General features: G+C 44.5%; 1 protein-coding gene across 3 annotated transcripts; it reads left to right on the plus strand.

Annotated features, from left to right (window-relative positions):
- Window positions 1-3,983: 3,983 nt before the first annotated feature.
- dgkzb (diacylglycerol kinase, zeta b) lies at window positions 3,984-16,798 on the plus strand. 3 transcript variants are annotated; one of them, XM_068312541.1, is made up of 33 exons: window positions 3,986-5,042; window positions 5,887-5,986; window positions 6,569-6,664; window positions 7,149-7,226; window positions 7,297-7,353; window positions 7,657-7,725; window positions 7,808-7,879; window positions 7,968-8,084; window positions 8,346-8,420; window positions 8,514-8,615; window positions 8,745-8,827; window positions 9,102-9,162; window positions 9,889-10,002; window positions 10,087-10,227; window positions 10,309-10,387; window positions 10,977-11,032; window positions 11,137-11,199; window positions 11,384-11,457; window positions 11,545-11,656; window positions 11,740-12,023; window positions 12,202-12,302; window positions 12,452-12,543; window positions 12,638-12,707; window positions 12,790-12,830; window positions 13,206-13,396; window positions 13,711-13,797; window positions 14,109-14,177; window positions 14,278-14,315; window positions 14,420-14,463; window positions 14,542-14,662; window positions 15,113-15,149; window positions 15,223-15,322; window positions 15,929-16,798. In XM_068312541.1, the coding sequence occupies exons 1-33, from the start codon at window positions 4,090-4,092 to the stop codon at window positions 16,043-16,045; spliced, it is 3,894 nt and encodes a 1,297-aa protein (XP_068168642.1). In that variant the 5' UTR covers window positions 3,986-4,089; the 3' UTR covers window positions 16,046-16,798. The 3 variants fall into 3 exon arrangements, with proteins under 3 accessions (XP_068168643.1, XP_068168642.1, XP_068168645.1); XM_068312544.1 differs by having other exon boundaries at window positions 3,988-5,042; window positions 11,740-11,939; XM_068312542.1 differs by lacking the exon at window positions 11,137-11,199 and having other exon boundaries at window positions 3,984-5,042.

Raw genomic sequence — 16,798 nt, forward strand, 5'->3', positions numbered from 1 at the left:
TATTTTATTTCCTGGCCCATATTTCAGATAATCTCAGATTACACCTCTCAGCTCATCCAGCAGCCTCATAATTTTTGCTTTATGGTTTCAAAGGTGTTGATCTTTCTCTTTTTGAGTTTTTAAAGGTTGGATTATTGGAATCAGAGCGAGGTGACTGTTTAGGATCATCTTTCTATTCAGGTTTTTAGTTTGTCATTAAAGCCTGAATGAAAACATTAATGCTGCTGCAGATATGTTCCCTGGTTTTAATTAAAAAGTATTTTCTAGGGCATTCATAAACCGGTGCTATATCAGAATAGATTTAAGCAATAATCAATCTGGATCGGCTTTCGGTAATTTTCTCTCTATAATGGCACTTAAAAATCAGAAACCAATTCTGTTGTGATACTCGGTGTATGATAATAAATCTGTTCCCCAATCTGAGATCAGCTCTTTAACCTTTTTACTCTTTAACCTGGTAACTGATCAATATCAGTTCAATAACTGATCAATATCAGCTCTGTAAAATATCATGAATCACAATCAGTAGAGGATAGCAATATGAAATAGTAGCACCAAGTCTGCCTTATCCAGAAAAGAAAGAGGCCACCACCTGTAAGCTATGTGTTTGAATATTGTACTATCTACTGTAAATAGTACACAACTCATGTACTATTGGTTTTCAGCTGCAGACATGCTAACGTTAGCTACAGTATTTGACCAGGTGTATCCTCAGGTGAGACATGCTAACGTCAGCTTCAGTGTTTTTAACAATTTGATGCACATTCAGCTAAAGTGATAGATCAGGGGTGTCAAACTCATTTTCACCGAGGGCCACGTCAGCATCATGGCGGTCCTCAGAGGGCCAGATTTAACTAAATGTAACTCAATGTATTGTAAAATAAATGTGACTACTCCTTAATGTTAAATAACTTTAAGTAAATTTATTTAAATTACAAACATTACAGTTGCACTGAAAAAATATGCTTGCTTATTGCTCTGCTATAACATAAATCCTTTTATAAATCCTTTTATAACTATTTGTAAGTTAAAATGGTCTTAATTATTGTATTGTGGGAAATGTAGTTTTTTGCCAAAGCGCTTTTGACCTATTTATTTTTAGCTACTCTGACCATTTATGCTCTCGCGGGCCACATACAATGATGTGACAGGCCGCATTTGGCCCCCGGGCCTTGAGTTTGACACATGTGTGATAGAGGATTTTTATACGGCTTTCTTTGTCTTTGCTAAGTCACAACTTGGTCACTAATCAGACAGTGTCTTCTCGTGAGGGGGCGGAGTCAAACATGTAAGAATGTTATTGGAGGTATGTGCTCTGATGAAGATGTTCTAGTTTTGCAGCATACTTCTGTCAGAACTCTTTAAAGTTATGTTAAAGCCTCACAGAGGCAGTCGCAGGTATGCTCGGCCCGTTTCTCTCTCTCTCTCTGTATTTTCTTTTCTAGCTGATTTAAGACTAAATAAACCAAATAATAAGTTCAAATGTCATCAGAGTTCCACCCAGAATCACAGCAGCCACACTGCTTCATCAATGAATGAATATGATTGGTTAGTTGCTCCACAGGTTTAGAGAGTCTTTTTGAATCTGCTGCACCTGCGGGCAAGATGCTCATGAATAAATCACTGAAGTCGTTTTCATCAGCAAATTTAAACATGATTCTAGCCTCTCATATGTGACCGTTAGCATCAGCATGAGCAGCGTTTTCTCAACTCCACATTCAGGTTCAGAGATCTTCTGTCAGCATCTGATTTTCTTCTGCTCTAGATGTTTTGTGCCAATCGGCTTCAGAACATTAACGTGACCTGTCGCTTACTGATGGTGTCCTCACACCTGGATGATGAAGTGCATGCGTGCTGCTGCTCATTGGTTGGCCAGTGTCTCCCTCTGAGATTTATTACTTGTCTCTGAGTCACGTCTGTTTGTCAAAGTAACAATAGCATCATAACGGGTGAGCGCTCCCAGCTCGTAGCCGGTGATAGCGGTGTTTGGTTTTACACAGATAAGGCTGCTGGGATTCAGACGCTGATGTCACCAGTCAGAATGAATGAAGAGCTTCTCTGCTGGCAGGGACCTTCAGTAAAGTTTAAGATCCATAGTTTTATTTTTTTCATGTTTTTCAGAGTACTTAAGTATTAAGAATAACTCTAAAGTACTTATACTGTACTCCAGTCTAACATTCTACTGTTCTACTGTTCTGTAGTTGTTATCTTTCTGCTTAAACACCTGTCATCTGAAGCAATGAATTAATCAGTTTATCTGCAGCTATAAATATGCATTTTCTTAAACATAAGGTTTTGGATGTTTTCTTTGCCTTTCTTGACAGTAAACTGAATATATTTGGCAGTATTGATCGTGCTATTTTCTGTGAATGGCTTCTCTGAGTGAAGTGTTTGAAGTGTCGGGTCACCTGGAGGTGAATGAACAGTAACCTGTTGGTAACCTGATGACTGACAGGTGAGGCTGCAGAGTGAAAGAGAGCAGATGAGAGTTTCACTTTCAGCTTCTGAGGAAGAGACGCTAAAATAAAGGAAAGACCAGGTTAACTACCACTTTGAATGAGAATGAGTTAGCTTAGCATTTCATCTGAAGTCAGAACATCATTTAGTCCACACAGGAATATAAACAGACTATCAGAAGAGCACAAACTATGAACCTGAGTCATCATCCCCTCATTGACCTGCTGCATCATTCTGCTAAACACCTGAAGCAGAAGGAGACTGGTGTAAAAACACCTGAAGATGATAGAGACCAATGTATGATCGACTCTCCATAAGCTCCCAAACTGTTCTCCTCCCATCAGGATGGAGGTGAGGAGGTGACATTTGGGTGAACTGTTCCTTTAAACCCCCAGAGGCTGGGCCGCCGTCCCACAGCTGGATCCCGTTCAGTATCTAAAGGATTAGGCAACGTCACCTGGCATCACCTTCATCACAACACAAAACTGCTGCATCATCTGTCACAGTTTAAAACAGGCAGGTATTGATGCTCACATGCTGACAGTCAGGCGTGTTGAAGTGAAGGGACTGAACCGTCGTCACAGACTAATTGATGGTGTGATGAGGAAGACAAGCCAGCATGTAGCTGTGGCCTTAATTATTGTTCCTTCCTGTAGTCCCGCTGCTCTCCCTGGAGACGACCCCTCCTCTTCCTCAGTGTTTCATAATTCATGTTTGTTGTCAGGTTAAAGCAGTGAACCCTCATCCCTTCAGCGTTTATCCATAAACACCGAGCACAGCAGCAGAACCAGGAGCTCTGGTGGTGTCGGTCCAAATACAGGAAGTTTATTCAGGCTAGCAAATATTACAGCAAATCTACTCTTTTTGAAGTGATTTTATGACTCAATAGTTCTAAACAAATTACGGAGCAACCAAGGTAGGCTACGCTACACTACAAGAGATTGCTATGAAGGTGCCACTGCTCAGCTTGTTCTACCATCGACACATAAATGTCTTTGTTTGCGTTACAAACAGCTAACATTTAATATGCAGCCAGTGCTGCCATCATTCATAGAGAGTTATAACCTTTACAAAACTTGAGGAGAGGTGTCGACAGGCTCATGACATCATCCTGACGTCGTCCTCATCGACGTTGGATGAGTTGTTTGAGTTCATGGGCCTTTTTTGGTGAACTGTGTGTGGGTGGTTGGGTGACTACTGGTTTAACTTTCTTAGGATCGTGGTATTTAGAAGCTAAAACTTTTGTGAGATTTTTAACATCTGAAACCTGAGGATGAAACGATTGATACATGATCTGTGTACTCTGTACAGGAAATACTGCAGTATTCAATCATTGTGATATTGGCAATAACAACATCGTATCGCTACAGCATCGTATTACTGTCCTCTACTGTTTGTTGTTGACGAGACTTTATGACCTGAAGAAGCAGGTTTGCTTTATAAATATAAAAATAGATGTAAATTATTTCATATTGAATAAATTAAGGATACGATCTTCCTTGATTTTGAAGAATATTATAATAATATTTTCATCAGGTCAGACTCTAGTCGGAGCTCCAGACTAACTACTTTTTGGTCCCAACAGCCAGAGAGAAGGAATATTTCAGGACTCCCCCTGCAATATCGGTCGCTATGGATACGTTTTTCCGCCGTCACTTTAAGAGGAAGGATGCAGCTCTACAGTTGGATGCAGGGGTCAAGATGCGGCGGCCCAGCGTGGCCGTCCCGACCAGTAAGGCCCGTCGCCGGTCCAGCGTCGGCCTGCCCTCCTCCACGTTGATCCAGCGACGACGTTCCAGCGTCCAGCTGCCAGGGGGGCAGCCGTTTGCTGGGGGGGGACGCCTAGCAAAGACAGGTGGACGCAGCAGATGGGCGGGGCAAAACCGTCGGCGCTCCAGCACCACCACTCCCAGCTTCAACCCCAGGTTCGCTGTCTGCAGAAGGAAGGTAGGGAAGCTGCGGACCATCGACACCCACCTGCTGGGGCCCTCCATGCTGCTCGCCAGCCTCATTCAGATGGCCGAGGAGGAAGAGGAGGAGGGCGTGGTGAAGCGGCCGCCAGAAGGGGAGCAGCAGGTGGAGGTGAGGTCCAGCAGCCACTACTCAGAAGGAGACGACAGCAGCAGCCATTACTCCACTGCCAATGACAGCCAATCAGAACACAGCCAGCTGTCGGAGGAGGATGATGATGATGATATCTCCTGGTCAGCTGACCAAACCTCCAGCCCCTGTTCCACTCGTTCCTCCTCAGTCTTGGAGGTGATAAGACACACTCCTCAGCCTCCACAGACGTCGCGGCCCCTCATCAGGGCCCCTCGCTGCCTCCGCAGGAACTCCTCTCAAGTTTTTGGAGGAGACTGCGCCCCCTGCCGCTATCGCTCCTCCTGCAACAGGAAGAGGAGAAGGATCTCCACCATCTCCAAGGCTGGAAGCCCCTGGCCAGGAAGAGGAGTGTTGCTGCCAAACCGCAAGAGTTCAGTCTACTACCTCAACCACACAGCCTTAAACAGGGGCCCCGGAGCCCTCAGCCCACTGGGGGCCCATAGCTACGACTCGCACCTGGAGAGCTGGAGTGACTTCCTGCTGTATGTAGACCCTGACCTCATGACGGCTAAAGTTAGCATAGCGTGTCTGAATGTTTGTGTGATGTTTCTCCAGTAAGAACAAACCCCAGTGACGGTTCTTCAAAACACAGTTTCTTCCTGCTGTCTGTATTGTAGCTGGAATAGTCACAAAAAAATGCTAACACACAGACACACACACACATACACACACACACACACACACACACACATGCACAAACATTGAGACATTCATTGTACCTAATATCACCCGGAGAATCTTTAATGACTCCTCAGGAGCCTCGTAGATAAACCTTCATCTAAAAGAAATAAATAATTGTTTCATACTCTTATTTAAATCTTTTTTTTTTATTTTAGCAGACATACGTTTAATTTCGGATGTTTTAATTCAGTTCATGGGTGGAGATAAAAGCTGGAAGCATCAGGAGGCACATTTTGATGCTGATGAGTTGATGTCCCGTCTTATTAATCAGAGATTCTGCTCTCTTCCATGGAGCTGAGGCTCATTAGCAGCTCCTGCTAACAACGACTTACCGATAACAGCTTGTTGCTAAGGTCAATGAATGGATGCTTGTGTTTCTGGATGCCTGAGCAGGAGACCTGCTTTAAAACGCTAACAACTGAATAATATTAATGCACCCTCGGATGGAGGCGGTCTTCTTCTGGTTGTTCACGCTTACTAAGAGATGCTGGTGGTGATGGTTTTGTTTGCTTGAGGAACTCTGCTAGTTTGCGTTATGGAAAAGCAAGACTTCATCCAGCAGCCTGCAGCTGAGGGGAAACATCACTCCAACTTAAAACAATAGTGTCGGTTTTCTTAAGTCTTTTATTTTTCCCGTGGTTTCAGGAAAGCCATCACAAAGTCGGGTCTACAGCACATGGCTCCCCCCAATGCGACGACATCAGGATCAGCGGTCCAGGAGCCCAGCAGCACAGTGGACTGGACAGTAAGTCACTGCTGACCGGTAGGCTGACACAACAGTACTTTATTAAAGGATTGGTGGTGTTTTCACTGTACTTGAATTATGAATTAATTTATGCTACTTTTTTAATATGCAGGAACTGGTTAAAAGTTTCTTTAATATATTGAGATGGGCTAACTTTCTTCAACTGGTAAAACTAAAACATGTCTATCAGCCTACTGTCAATGCAGCTTCAGGGAATATGGTGCTGCTTGAATAATCATTATTACATTTTCTAATTTTATTTTCTACTGTAAAACCCTACTTAAATGGGATATCACTGATATGTTGGATTTTTCTACTGGAGAAAGTGATAAACAAATCCAGAATGAAAACAATTAGTTTTCTAAATGTTCAGAAGACAACTGGACCAACTAAGACAACAGTCACAGGAGACTTAATGACATCTAGTGATTAGTTTGTAGATTACATCTGACTGAACCTGGAGCTTTTCTTTACCTCCAACAGCCAATAAAATAAAGAATTGATTGCTAAACTTTTCATCTATTTTTTTTTTCTATTTGAGGATCAGATGATTGAAACAGTTTGTGTTGCTCTCCGTTGCAGGACAGCGCTCAGGTTGGTGACCACATCTGGTTTGAGACCAGTGGCTCAGGAGACTTCTGTTATGTGGGAGAGCAGTACTGCATAGCCAGATCCCTGGTGAGTCACAGCGCCCCCTGTCGTCAGAAACACTTTACTATTTGAACTGTGGCCCCTCATACCTGTATTTGTAATTCCTTACAATTATTCATGTATGACATCGTCAGTGGTGAGCAGAGTGGGATCCCTCCAGGCTCCTCCCACTGGCCAAAGACATGTAGGTGGATCGGTGACGTGTCCATAGTTGTGATAGTTTAATTGATCTTCAGTACTTTGTAATATTTTACCCGTATTAGCGTTCATATAATAGACGGGTTGAGTGTGAGCCGCAGCAGAAAGATGATAGATCAGTTAAGTATGGTGGCTGAGAGAGGTCAAAACTGCAAATGAAAGTAAATAGAAAGACAGGAACAAATGAAAGTTTTCTTCTCCATTATCTAAACTACACTCCTTTCTTCATCAAAAAAAGATGACCCTTTCCAAATCCTCTGACCTCTTTTAACTGATAATAAAACTTAGCTCAAAATGTTTTCATGTTCTGCAGCAAAAGTCTGTGGCGAGGAAGAAATGTTCAGGCTGTAAGATATCGGTCCACACCACCTGTATGGAGCAGCTGGAGAAGGTAACTGTGGATCAGCATCAGCTTTATCACTGGTTCATGTCACTGCTCACCGCTTCTCCTCACTGTTCAGATTAACTTCAGGTGCAAGCCGTCTTTCAGGGAACCAGGATCTCGAGCCGTCCGAGAGGTGAGTCCCACTGACACCTGTGTGAGTTTAGTTTGGGTGTTTGAGATTGTTGAGTCAATAGCTGGTGAAAGTTTGTCTCTGACTATGTTGAGAGTGAAGCCTGTAGATATAGAAAATCTGGTCCAGCTGTCTCATGGAAAATCTGGTGCTGCTGAAGGCAGTGACCTGTTGGGGCCAACAGAATCACATCATCTGCATAGAGTAGAGACGTAGATCTGAAGTCTTTGAACCTGAATCCAAAGGGTTTGAATCCTCTTATCTTTATAACTGGTGTCCAACCATTAGTATGCTGTTGTATTTCAGTCCATTGCTGTGCGACACCACTGGGTCCACAGGAGGCGTCAGACAGGGAAGTGCCGGCAGTGTGGGAAGGTGAGCCCCCGTCAGCCTGTCTACATTTAGTTGGTGCGAGGCTTCTGGACTGAGCTGACGGATCATCTTGTTTCACCAACAGGGTTTTCAGCAAAAGTTTTCATTCCACAACAAAGAGATTGTTGCGATCAGCTGCTCCTGGTGCAAACAGGCGGTACGTCTTTGCCCCACAATTAGAAGATCTGGAATCAGAAAGAAAACCTGGGAGTCTACATGTTTGACCTTTTAAATCTATGTTTCAGTATCACAACAAGGTGACGTGCTTCATGCTGCAGCAGATTGAGGAGTGTTGCTCTCTGGGAGCTCACGCTGCCGTCATCATCCCTCCAACTTGGATCATCAGGGTCCGCAGGGCACAGGTACTCACACAGCTCTTAGCCTCATCACCACCACAAAAGGTCTGAACACAAACCTCCTCCTCATCATCATCATCATCATCCTGAAGACCAAGATCTAAGTTCTTTAGTACAGCCTTGAAACTAAAAGCGTTAGCTCGATGAGATTAGCTTCAATTGATCACAGTCTGTTTGAATTCTTGTTTTTATCATCTTTGTTCTGTATTTTAAAATATTTTAGTCCACTATTTTAGTCTGGCCAATGACGTGAGTCTCTGTCTACAGACGTCTTTAAAGTCCAGTAAGAAGAAGAAAAGGACATCGGTGAAATGCAGCAAGTCAAGCAAGAAGGGGGGAGAGGTGAGGAGGTCTTGTCACACATTTGTTACTTGTTGATAATCGTGTTTTTTATTTGTTTGTTTTCATGTGTTTCTTCTCTGCTTTGTCCTTCAGCTCCAGGACGGCCGCTGGAAGCCCTTCCTGGTTAAGCCCCTCCCCTCTCAGCTGATGAAGCCTCTGCTGGTGTTTGTGAACCCGAAGAGTGGAGGAAACCAGGTACGATACAGATACGAGAGGAACCGGTCGACATATTGATATATCCTCGATCGTCATTGTCAGGTTCTACTAGATCAGCCTGTCTGGCTCCAACATTTTCAATTTAAATACATCTTTTCTTACCTTCAGGGGACAAAGGTCATGCAGTCGTTCATGTGGTACCTGAACCCTCGGCAGGTGTTTGACCTGACAAAGGGAGGACCCAGAGAGGGGTGAGATCAGCCATCTATCCTCATCAGAACTGATTCATTCATTGAGAAATGTGTCTATTTTTTGTCTCTCAAGTAAGAACTGCTGCAGGTCTGAGCTCTGATTGGTCCTCTGCTTCTTCATAAGTCTTAGTAAACATTGATATGTGTGCAGACAAACTTTTACAATCACCTGTCACACTCTTGTCAATCATTCTTGCATCTCTCCAGTCCAACCAGTCCTTCCTGATCTGTCCAGACGGTATTTTTTCAGTCCTTCGCTTTTTGTTTCCTGCAGGTTAGAGCTGTTTGCCAAAGTACCCAACCTGAGGGTCCTGGCCTGTGGAGGAGACGGCACTGTGAGTCATCCTACACACACCAGAACTTCAGAGCACAACATACATGCAGCTATTCATAATATCGCACATGAACACATCCGAAAACATCCGGAACCAACAGCAGCCCTGAGCTGGTTGACCACACTGAAGTGGATCATATCAAGTAGTATAGCATATAACACATTACCCATATATCAAAAAGTTAAGCATAGCATATAGCAAAACACACGTCAGTGCCACTGTGCTGCCCTATATGATAAATAATCATAAATTTTATATTGTGCATCATCAGAATCGCATAAATTTCAACAATTAATTGAAATCAGGGTTATTGGTTCGCGTCCATTCAATGAAACTCTAGTTTTACTGTTTTCATTGTCAGATATATAACATATATTTGTTCTCAACATCAAAACAATATAAAGATGCTTAAAGGCAGGGATAGTCTGTTAAATGTAAAATTATATAAAAAATTAATTGATTAATTATTGATGATTAAAGTGATTATTTCAAATAGAATCTAAAAAATCTACAATGTAATTTCAAACAAGTTCAGTAATGAGTGTGTAAAGAGTTTTACAAGATAATTTTTAACATGGATAAATCACTAACAAACATAAAACTACAATACATACTGGTGTATTACTCATACTGGTGTAGTACTCATACTTGTGTACTACTCATACCGGTGTAGTACTCATACTGTACTGTGTTGTCTGTTGAGTTGTGTGGGATACCTGTGTGCAGGTGGGCTGGATCCTGTCGGTGTTGGACCAGCTGAAACTCCGCCCCCAGCCTCCGGTCGCCATCCTTCCGCTGGGAACCGGCAACGACTTGGCCAGAACCCTCAACTGGGGAGGGGTGAGTTCTACTGGAGTTTAACAGGATCTTTACTGGGCGGACCCACAGCATCATCATGTCTGATATGACGCCATCGTCCCACAGGGCTACACTGATGAACCAATCACAAAGATCCTTTCACACGTTGAGGAAGGAAACATAGTCCAGCTCGACCGATGGAACCTGAACGTTGAGGCGAACCCGGAGGCCCGACCAGAGGACCAGGACGAGCATCAGACGGACCGGGTGCGTCCACTGTCAGAATAGTTCAGGCTCTTTACAACCAGATGCTCATCCGATGACCAGATGATTTCTGCCACTCCTCAGCTTCCTATCGACGTCTTCAATAACTACTTCAGTCTGGGCTTCGATGCTCACGTCACCCTGGGCTTCCACGAATCCAGAGGTCAGTCACCACATCATTATATTATAAATGTTTATGACCTTGATTGTCACCATTAACTGACCTTCATTTATAGCCATTTATAAACTTTTAGGAACAGAAAGGTCCAGGTTCTGACCATTAGTAGGCTGCCTAGAGCTGACCTCTGAGGTCAAAGTGGAGGATGCTGTTGTCATCATTAGCTCTGAATCTCCAGCAGACTTTATAACTGACTGTTAGCATGTTACCAAAGTGAGCTAATAGAATAAACACATGAATAAACAGGCCTGAGCTAACCTGCTGCTCTTTATCTTGTTTTATCACTTCAGGCTGTCTTTAGAGGCTTGATTGAACATTTTCTATTCTTATCTCCAACCATGATTGACCGGTATCGATAGTGGTATCTGTGATCTAATTAAAATCTTATGTAATAAAACAGAGTCAAGTGATGGATGGAAATGTAAACAGACTGAGTTCACTTCCTGTTTTCCTCATAGGAGAGCAATAAGACTGAAAAAAACATTTTCTTCCATTACAGTATATATTTTATGTTATATATTTTGTATTATACATATCTGCTTTGTCTCCATGTTTCTGCTGTTTGTCTTTTCAGAGGCAAATCCGGAGAAGTTCAGCAGCCGCTTCAGGAATAAGATGTTCTATGCAGGGGTGCGTGTGACCCCCTCCCTCACCTCCATTTTTTATCCTGTTATAAATACATGCTGGGGTGATATATATATATATGTATATATTTTTGTGTGTGTATGTTTCAGACAGCCTTTTCAGATTTCTTGAGCGGGAGTTCCAAAGACCTCGCCAAACACATCAGAGTAGTGGTGAGATGCATTTTTGCCAGGGTAGACTGACTAAAGAATTAAAAGGCACTGTTGGGTCATAAAGTTCAGATATCCAGAAAAACTGGAATCAGCACCCAAACAGAGGACTTAGTCTTTTATCTCAAAATAAAAGAAGCAAAATGATTTTAAATTAAATATTCTCAACTGTCACTATCTCCTTCAGTGTGACGGCACAGACCTGACAGCCAAAGTCCAGGAGATGAAGCTACAGTGTCTCCTCTTCCTCAACATCCCCAGGTACCCAGAGTCACGACATAAAACACACCCAAAGTATGAGAGGCTGTTCAGTCTGTTCAGCCATGGAATCACCTGAATGTCCTGCAGGTACTGTGCCGGCACCGTGCCGTGGGGTCACCCCGGTGAGCATCAGGACTTTGAACCACAACGTCATGACGACGGCTGTATTGAGGTCATCGGATTCACCATGACGTCTCTGGTGAGCTTTTATCCGACCACATGAAAATCACACTGGGCCTATCATGAGAGTCCAGCTCCAGACCACATGGCGTTTGTGTCCAGGCCACGCTGCAGGTGGGCGGTCACGGTGAACGCCTCCATCAGTGCAAACAGGTGACCCTCACCACCTTCAAGTCCATCCCCATGCAGGTGGACGGAGAACCCTGCAAGCTGGCCCCCTCCATCATCCACATCGACCTGAGGAACCAAGCCAACATGGTGCAGAAGGCAAAGAGGAGGATCTCCATGCCCCACCTCAACGAGTACAAACACACCGCAGGACAAACACACACCACAATAGTAATACACACCACAGTAGAAATAAACACCACAGTAGAAATACACAGGTGCTGATTTGTCTGCGGCATTTCACATAATATGCTTTTGGTGTTTTCCAACGTAAACACCTGTCTCGAAATAATAAGTATAAATAACATAGGAACATAATATAGTTGATGAGTGTGTGTGTGTGTGCGTGTGTGTGTGCGTGTGCGTGTGTGTGTGTGTGTGTGTGTGTGTGTGCAGTCAGCAACCTGTCCCTGAGCAGCTGCAGGTCAGCCTGAACCGGGTCAGCATGGCGGCGTACGAGGCTCTGCACTACGACAAGGACCGGCTGAAGGAGGCCTGTGAGTCAGGAAGCGTTACCTGTGACCGTCCACCGTCCACGTTTATTTACGTTACAAATAAACAAACTCTGTGTTTACGTTTGTTTTCCTGTTACCTGGATGTGAAACATGTCTGCGTTTTCTAACGGAGAATCTCTCCACATCTGCAGCGACGCCTCTGGGCATCATCACCGTCCCTGGAGACAGCGACCTGGAGGCCTGCCGCCTGCTCATCGAGCGTCTCCACAACAACCTGGATCAGGTACGGCAAGGCAGCGACGCCGACACACAATGCTCCAGAATCCAAAGGGTAGTTGGGCGAGAGTTTGTCTCACAGTCCTCCTCTGCTCCCTCAGGACGGAGATGAGATGAAGGCAGAACACCCGTGTCCACAGAGGTTATCCGCAAAGTGGTGTTTCCTCGACTGTGAGTCCAAAGAGCACACAACGTCAACACAATCACACCTGGAGCTCACACCTGGAGCTCACACCTGATCTTTGTCTTTCAGGTACGACTGCAGACCGTTTCTACAGGATTGACAGAGCTCAGGTAAAAAGACTAAATGGAACCCATCTATTTTAGAGTTATTTTTTAAACAATGTTTTTTATAGCTACTATTAGATCAGAATATTGATTGGTGGAGAATGATTTGATACACTTTCCTGTTTCTTTCATTATTTTTGTAAATTCTTCAAACACCTGAAACCTTAAAGTGTATAAAAATAAAACTAATCATCTGCAGGATTTAAGAACAAGATATCATTTTTACTTCCAGAGCCAAACTTCTTATTTCAGATCCAGAATTATATCTCCTTGTGTGTGGCTTGATTAATCAATAAAACACCAGTAGTTAAATCAATTAATAAAGCTTGTTAATCAATAACTGTGGATACCATGTGCCTGATCCTCCCTCTCCTCCATCAGGAGCACCTGAACTATGTGACGGAGATCTCTCAGGAAGAGCTGTACATCCTGGACCCTGAGCTGGTCGTCAAGGAGACCGTGGGAACCTCCCCCAGCATGCCTGATCTGGTGGACTCCGAAGAGCACCAGGACCAGCAGAGACAATTCTCCTTCCCCTGCTCCCCGTCCTCCCCCGCCTCCCCCACACCCAGGTGAGGGAATGGACTGGGATTTGTTCTCATTTCACAATGAAAGTGAATCTTTAGAGGTCAGGCGTTTCCCAGGACCACTCAGGTGAGGAGTTAGTGGGAGTTGGGCGCCTCCTACTGGTCACAGCACCTCCTGCAGCTGCTGATGGTGTGTCATGGTGACCAGAGACTGAATGAATGTGAATAAAGAGATAAGCTGGATGTGCATCCTGCTGCTGTTTGAAGAGTCGTTTCCATGGAGACACTGCTCTCCCTCACCTGAGTGGACGAGTTGTATTAAATAAAAGGTCAGTAATCAACCGTGTGTCTTGTTTCAGGGTGAGGGACCTCCAGAGGAAGAGGATCTCCAGCGACAGTTCTCTGGTGGATGCTTTGTCCCAGAGCTCCAAGACAACCCTCTGCAGGTAGCGTCACCGACATCCGTAGGACCACTCGCCTTCAGCATCACCTACACCCATAGGACCACTCACCTTCAGCGTCACCTACACCCATAGGACCACTCACCTTCAGCATCACCTACACCCGTAGGACCACTCACCTTCAGCATCACCTACACTCATACCTGTGTGTCTGCCATCAGCTTCAGCTGTCAGACATGTTAACGTATGAAGTTTTGCATCTTTATTTTTTGGTACCACACACATTGTTCTTCATGTTTGTAACACGGCTGCTTCTGAAGCTGTCCATCTTGTCCCGTCTGTCATGTGGTCTGAAGGAGAGGAGCGAAAATCCTTAATGTCCATCGCTCCAACACAACAGCTGCTGATTTCAGACCCATCATTAGGTACGTGTGTGTGTGCCTGTGTCTGTGTATATGTGTGTGCATGTGTGTGTGTGAGTGTGTGTGAATTTAAAACACTCCATGCTTTCTCTCTCTCTGACAGTTCCTCCAGCGCTACCTCAGCCCACGACCCTGAAAAAGGTGCTTTTCTTCTGCTGCTCCCCCAATGCAGATTTTTAAACATTTAGATGACGTCAAATAAAAACACTTCCTGCAGATTAATTTCACTCCTGGGTTTTTTTTAGATGCAGAATTGATCAACTGCATCAAGACTCAAGACTTGAACAGAGTGAGTGAAATATATATACTCTAAGAACCATCTCCAGCTGGATGAAAATGAACCTGAGTGTCGGTCTGTGTTGTGCAGCTGATGGAGCTCCACCAGCAGGCGGCTGACATCCTTCTGCAGGACGCCGCCGGCTGCACGCTGCTGCATCACGCCGTGGAGGCCGGCAACAAAGAGATCCTCAAGTACCTCATCGACAACGGTGAGAGACACTGAAGAGCTGCAGTACACATACCACAGACCGACAGGTGGACACACACACACACACATCAAACACACACACACACACACACACACACACACACACACACACACAAACATCACACAGGAGAAAAATCTTTTCCTGGGGTTTCTTTTGTTTCACCACTAGGGGGCACTGCAGGAGAACACAGGTGAGGACAGGAGAAGCTGATGGTCATTGTTGAATTTTTCTGTAAATGCACCTGTGCTTTTCACACCTTGACTATTCTAATTACATTTTAGTATTATACCATGAAGTACCACAAAGTGAAGCTACTGTTGTTTAGCAGTACTGATGTGAACAGCCTACGTAACAAATAATATACGTTAGTGTGTTATTCACATCCTTACCTCTGTTTAGGTCACATGGTCTCAGACAGTCGGTTGATGCTGTTTTATTTTTCACCTCTAGTTCCTGCGTCTCACCTGGATATCACAGAGAGAGAGACGTGAGTGGAGTTTCTGTCCTTCGTTCTAAACCTTCATCAAACTGTTCTGACGTCACTGATGCTTGTGTTTCAGAGGAGAGACGGCGCTCCATAAAGCCGCCTCTTCCTGTCAGAGGAGCATCTGTCACTACCTGGTGGAGGCCGGGGCGTCGCTCATGAAGACCGACCTGCAGGTGACCCACCTGAACACGCCCACCTACCAGTGAACCATCCTCTGCCCACGACGTCGGTCTGTTCTCTGAATGCGAAGAAAGATGATGTTTGAAAAGATTTCAGTCATGCAGTTTCATGTCACCCATGATGTAATCCCTGCTGTCTGAGGTGGTCTGCGTTACCCCCTGCTGTCTGAGGAGGTCTGCGCTGCCCCCTGCTGTCTGATTGGTCATCTGCATTGAGCGCTCAGGCCACCAGACGGTCTTAGTCCACTTTAAATGGATCTCCAGCACCATGTGACCCACTTCTATAAAGTGATTAATGCTGTGTGTCACTGAGAAACGAAGCACAGCAGGATCCCTGGCCTCGCTCCTACACACACACACACACACACACACACACACACACACACACACACACAAAGGCTGTAGTTCACTGTTGCCATGGTGAAACTGGTGGTAACAGGAAGCAGCCCATCATCCGAATTTTTTTTCTTTCCTCCGGCGAATTAAATGCATTCATGTTTAAATTGGTGTGAGATCCACTGCGGGGTTAGAGGAGTTCATTGATCAGTCTATTGATCCATCTATCAGTCTATTGATTAGTTTTGTCTGCATGGGTTTCAGGGTGAGACGCCCAAGCGGCGCGCTGAGAAGGCCAACGACCAGGAACTGGCTGAATATCTGGAGAACCGCCAGCATTACCAGATGATCCAGAGAGAAGACCAGGAGACGGCCGTCTGAGGTCCGCCATCTGACCAGAGCGTCTGGGTTTACGTCCCACATGTACTCACTGCTCCCACCCCGACACCTCCAGCCAGATGCCAGCATATCAACACAATTGGATTATTATCATTTTATCCTTTTGTTTTGAGTGAATTTGTGTTTTTAGCTGCCTGGAAACGCCTCTGTCCTCCAAACTAAAGCCTCCGGATGTCAAACTCGACCCTGTCACAGATGTCATTCTATCGACTAAACATTGACGTTGGTGTTAAACCACGAAGACTTGAGGACAGAACTTTCTGTCCAACGTGAAACGACTGCACTGAGCGAACAGTGACCGTATTCATCCGCCTGCAGGTGGAACTAGTTCCTTTGGTCGCATCAGATAGAAAATGTGTCTCCTCCTTTAAGCTTCTAGTGACCTTTTGGATGTATTTGTTTACGCAACAGAAACAAGTGTTTGGATATTTAACATAATGAATTTAGCTATTTATGATTTTTATTTTTTAGAATAAAACACATTTCGCTTGTGATCAAACACAGAAGCCGGTTTTCTCTCACTTCAAACTGACCTTTTACTGTTTTTTTGTCTGTTACATGACTGTAAAGCCATTGGCTGCCTCCGGATGCTTTTGTTGTGTATTAGCTGAGACACCAGTAGACCAGAAACAGGAGCCAGACTGTGTTATTGATAATCAATTGTTCTATATGAATACCTGTTTGTTTGGTTTGATCATTTCTGAGTGACCTGCAATAAAGCATGTCGTGAAATTA

Source organism: Antennarius striatus, chromosome 4 (genome assembly GCF_040054535.1).
Source record: "Antennarius striatus isolate MH-2024 chromosome 4, ASM4005453v1, whole genome shotgun sequence".
In the NCBI taxonomy this organism is placed as follows: Eukaryota; Metazoa; Chordata; class Actinopteri; order Lophiiformes; family Antennariidae; genus Antennarius; species Antennarius striatus.